We start from the raw sequence: 5,117 nt of genomic DNA, 5'->3' as shown, positions 1-5,117 counted from the left end.
GGCCAGGGGGAAGGAGGGTAAGGTGTCATTTTACATAACTCGGTTTTGAGAGAAAGGACCAAATGACGAATCTGATTAGACGCGCCATGTTATTGCTACCTTCTCGAACGAAGCGCGATTCACTTCAGCCAATAACATTTCGTGCACGTCGATGGGTCGATAGTTAATATATGCAGCACATTTCAATAGTTTCCTGTTTCCCCTTTACGTTTGTTTGTCGGAAGTGCTCTGTATAGATTTACACTCGCTAATTATTTTTTATCTCCATGGTTTAAATAATCTAAATACTACAGCAAATAATAATTTTTATATATCTCAATGTAATCCACGTTATATATATATTATAGATATATGCGCAGTCGATTTTTTTCGTTCGAGAAACTTTTATTTTTATATTCAAAATAATGGTAAAATTTTTTGCACTACAATAACTCATTGCAGATTCGTAACGATGAAAAGTAAAATGCGAAAAAGAGAAATTGACAAGGGTTTTTGCCTGAAAATAAATTGTGAATCGATTTAGCAATATTGAAATTTGTTAAGCAACTTGACTTGCGTCTTGAATAGTTAAAGTTCAATTAAACATTTTACTTAAACACGTTTTACTGCAAACTTAGAAATCAGTTTGCAAATCAATATCTTTTTCACAGAGAGATTTCATATTAATATCTATAAATTACTTAAATTCTTACGTTCAACGCATTTCGCGTTTTTGTACGAACAATCTATAATTATTGATAATCAAATATGAGAAAAATCTATCTTTTAACCGCGGCGTTGCTACATTTTTCTTTTTCGCGTCTGGCAAATAATTAACTATTTTTCCACGAAGAGCGAGTACAAACTACAAAGTTCACGATCGTCGTTGTCTAAGACTTTCTATCGCGAGATGCGCAGACTCGCGGCTTTTGTGAAATAGTCGGTATTTATCGTTAGAAAAACATATTCGTAAATGTCTCCCTCATGAGTCATGAAGAAGACAAACTGAATATTGTACGTGCATACATCGATATTACAATATGTAATGTATGATGTATCTGCGGCCGAACGCAGATTACATCTCGCTGCTTTCAGTCTCATACATGTGTCAGAGCCTCTCCCTCTCTATCTCGGGCGAATCTTCTCCCTGGAATAATTAAATTAATTCAAACGGTCTCCCTTCCCCCCCCCCCCTCGTCAACGTCTCCACGTTCAAGGTTCAAGCCCGTGGCACATATGTATATACATACACGTGCACACGTCTCGCGTTCGTGTTCGTGCCCGCAGTTGTTTATTGTTGATTGTTGTTGGTCGTTGTCGACAGAAGGATAGAGGACATTGGAATTCGTCGGAATCGTGCGCGCGCAATAATTCGTTCCGCTACGTTTTGAAAAAGCGGAGCCTTCAAGCCTCCGCTTTATCTTCTCCCGTCCGGACTGGACGCGCCGCGCGCCGTTGAGAAATAGCTCAACGTCGAGTCGTCGATTTCAGAAGATCTCACGCGGAAGGAAAAACACAGAGGAGCCTTTCACGCGCGCGGGCCGCGGCGTAGACTCGGGACTCGGAGTCGGAGACCCTTCCCTTCGGTTCTGCGCCCGTCACCGCACACGATTTCGCGGGGTCGCACTTTCTCGCAAACCACTCTCGGAGTCGCGCGTCGTGCGAGCCGTGCCTCGAAGGAACTTGAAACTGAAATAAAGGAATTTGTACGAGAGCTAGAGAAAGAGTGAAAGGCGAGGAGAAGCGAGAGAAATAGGCGACGTCCTTCCGCAAAATAATTCGCAGAAAGATATCGCTAGTGAACTTTACGTCGCGTCGTACGCGTCGTACGCAACACGCACTGAACTGCTGATAAGCCGACACCAGAGCGTCGAGCGTCCAGAGCAACATGGGCAACGCGACCGACGCAACGATTCAGGATGAGGCTCACACAACAACGGTAAGACGCTATCGATATATATTATACACGTTACAACAAATACTACGTTTACGCGAGCGTTACTTCTGCAGTAACTTGCGATAATTCACTTGTTTACGCGGAGTAAATTATCGTAAGTTACTACAAAATCCCCTTTACGCGAAGGAATTATCGTAAGTTAGGTACTACAGAATAAGTAACGCTCGCGTAAACGTAGTAATTGTGTTGCGTTGAGAAACGATTACGAGAGACGTCGCGTCATACATGCATTCGTACATTAACGCTTCAACTCACGAGTGACGGGAGACGGGAAAGAGTATGTGAAAATGACATCTCTCGAGTGAAGTTTTCCGTTGGACGATCTGAAATTTTCAGGATTCGACGTGAGTTTTCCACCTGGACGGACAAGTATAATCGTATATATATCGCACGTGTAAATTCCTTCGTGTATAAAACCGGTTTGGCGTGTCCCTGATCGAAATCATATCGATAAATATATAAGTTTATAATATATAGCGTTACGAGAATATAGAAGTTATGGCATTATGAGATATATCGATAAGTCAATTACTCGCCTTTCCGTTCTCTCCTTTTATTGCGTTCTACACGGCCGTCCAGTCCAGTTTGGGCAGTTTGCCAACTTGTTCTCCAAGCTAGCTGCGTAAAGATATCTACAGAATTATGCGAACTCTTGTTAACGACCATGCCTTCTTACGCGAGGATTCAAATTTTCAAAACGTTAAAATTTTAACGCGTTGTAATGCGCATTTGAAAACAAAGAAGCACGTAGTTGATTGGTGGAAGCGCGCGAGAACGCGCGCGTTACGTTATCACGTGTCTCAAGTCTCAATGCGTATACATAAAACTGTTAATGTAGGCTACGGTCAACGTGACGTTACAAATGCTTCGAAGCATTACTCTTCTCTTTTCTTTCAATGAATAAAGAAAGATAAGGAGAACGCTCCAAAGCATTTGTAGCGTCACGTTGACCGTAGCCATAGTTGCTCTCCATTTACATCAAAACTCAGATAATTCTCACTTGTGACGTCATAACTTAGTTAAATGCACGTTCTTTTTGCATGCTGGCAAGTGAGATTCACCTGAGTTTTTATCCACAATCGAGACCATGTGCTTTAATGAATCTAATAAACTCACATTAAAAGTGACGCTATAGACCTGTATTATTATTATTTGATAGCTTTGTCACGAAAATAAACAGGTAAATACAAAATGACATATCTTATACCTGAGTATAAAATACTCACATAACTGAAGTGACTCAGATCACTTGAGTGTAAATGGAAAGCAACTAATGCATTCATGATTCATGAAAACCGAGGGTAAAGGTTAATGTGCAAATTTAAAACTTAAGTACTTGAGATCCATTCTTCAATCGCCCTTGTGTGTAATATGTATTTAATATAATTGGAGTAACCGTGGAGTATTCGTTATAGGTATTTTATATCAGCGCGTTTAGATGTATGCCTAAGTACGTCTAACTCTAACAATTAAGTACATAGTACATATCTGATATTATTTCAAAGCGGAATATTTCGATCTATTAAGTCGCACTGTCTCTTATCGTTGCCGCTTGACCAATTAGCTGATATGAAACAACGCGTTGAAATTATTCTTAATTATATGCGACGCTTCTTATTCTCACCCGGAAACGGAATTGCGTCGCGGCGGCGCAAAAGCGAGAGTTTGAACAGTTTGCATTCAAGGCTAAACGAAATTCATTTGTTAATAAACAGACGCAATTAGAATGGTAAAAGCTATCGCTATCGTTAGCCTTAATAACGGATCAGACTAATAAGCGTTTAGATAAGCACTTGAAAACACTACTCAGATCGATCGATCGATGACGTATCGCTATTTGAAGTAAACAAAGTTGCTAAATTTCGCAGATGAGTCGCTCTAATTTGCGGTCACTTCGCAAATTAAGAGTAACTTGGACGAAACTTTCTTCCTAATAAAACAAAGTGCTTCACATTTTTGGGATATTCGTGATAAGTTATTCAAACAGCATCTATATGTCCGCAATTGTCTGTCGGACTTGAACGAAATGAACTTCATACCAGACTACGTGCTACATGCATGACAATTAATTAAATTAACTGATATATAAAATCGCTCGTTATGCAAAGAATTACGCAATGCAATTATATTTTATTCTGTTGCAGCCTGAACTGATCAAAGCTCATGGTTACGTGGCCGAGACCCATCAGATTTGCACGGAAGACGGTTATTATTTAACTATGCATCGTGTGCTTTCACCTAACGATCGAGTATCATCAGTGCCATTAAATGCTGACACCATCACCGATCCGGCTGTTATTGACAATAAAAATAGTGAGGATCGCAAGTCGATTTCTCCCGATTGTCATCGAATCTTAGAAACCCTCGGATGTTGTACCAGTCCAGGCTCTAAATTGCCAGTTATTATAAGTCATGGAGTATTATCGAGTTCCGCAGACTGGGTGCTCCTGGGACCTGACAAGTCCATCGGTTAGTACTGTCAAATAACAATTTTATTTTTTCGTTTCCTTCATTTTTTCATTTTGCATTTATTATTTATTTTAATCGTCTGATCATTTATACTAAAATATCTTCTACCATTTTAACAGAGATTAGATATATTAACGGCATAGTAATTATTCATCATCAGAATAATATTTTAGAATTTATTATGTGTTTTTTAATATGTTGCAGCATATATTCTTTGCGACAATGGATTCGACGTTTGGCTCACAAACGCTCGTGGAAACACCTATTCCAAATCTCATAAACATTATTCGATCAAAGATAAGGAATTTTGGAATTTCAGGTAATTGTACAACTTAAAAGTATAAAAAGATAAAAATATAAAAAGAAGCAGTGAGATATTGTATCTGATAAACGATATATATTTCTGTTACAGCTGGCACGAGATCGGATATTATGATTTACCAGCGACGATAGATTATATCTTGGAAAAAACTGGTCATTCCAAATTGTATTATATCGGTCACAGTCAAGGTGCAAACGCGTTCTATGTCATGGGAAGCGAAAGACCTGAATATAACGCTAAAGTCAAAGGAATGATAAGTTTGGCACCTGCAGCATTTTTGGGAAATCAACGAAGTCCACTTTTGAAGTTTATCGCCAAATGTTACAGTATAATAGATGTAATGCAACGTTTTGCTGTTAATTTATTTTCCCGATAGTTTTTTCACGAGAT

At 39.0% G+C, this 5,117-nt stretch overlaps 1 protein-coding gene across 2 annotated transcripts; it reads left to right on the top strand.

Annotated features, from left to right (window-relative positions):
• The first annotated feature begins 1,199 nt into the window (after positions 1–1,199).
• Positions 1,200–5,111, top strand: LOC112466068 (lipase 3-like). Of its 2 annotated transcripts, none has more exons than XM_025033952.1 (4): positions 1,200–1,914; positions 4,080–4,405; positions 4,610–4,724; positions 4,818–5,111. In XM_025033952.1, exons 1-4 carry the CDS (start codon positions 1,868–1,870, stop codon positions 5,101–5,103), a joined length of 774 nt encoding a protein of 257 aa, XP_024889720.1. In that variant the 5' UTR covers positions 1,200–1,867; the 3' UTR covers positions 5,104–5,111. The 2 variants fall into 2 exon arrangements, with proteins under 2 accessions (XP_024889720.1, XP_024889719.1); XM_025033951.1 differs by having other exon boundaries at positions 1,205–1,918; positions 4,081–4,405.
• Positions 5,112–5,117: the final 6 nt, after the last annotated feature.

The sequence above is a fragment of the Temnothorax curvispinosus genome, unplaced genomic scaffold (genome assembly GCF_003070985.1).
Source record: "Temnothorax curvispinosus isolate PA1 unplaced genomic scaffold, ASM307098v1 QBEX01015797.1, whole genome shotgun sequence".
Taxonomy (NCBI): domain Eukaryota; kingdom Metazoa; phylum Arthropoda; class Insecta; order Hymenoptera; family Formicidae; genus Temnothorax; species Temnothorax curvispinosus.
The sequence above is the reverse complement of the archived record's forward strand: the minus strand, read 5'-3'. Positions and strand labels throughout refer to the sequence as shown.

What these genes read in the sequence shown, in the direction of transcription:
- LOC112466068 (XM_025033951.1), top strand. Translation starts at nt 1,868, where the DNA reads ATGGGCAACGCGACCGACGCAACGATTCAGGATGAGGCTCACACAACA. An exon ending in ATGAGGCTCACACAACAACG is followed by an intron (nt 1,919 to 4,080) that starts GTAAGACGCTAT and finishes ATTCTGTTGCAG; the next exon opens with CCTGAACTGATCAAAGCTCA. An exon ending in AAGGAATTTTGGAATTTCAG is followed by an intron (nt 4,725 to 4,817) that starts GTAATTGTACAA and finishes TTTCTGTTACAG; the next exon opens with CTGGCACGAGATCGGATATT.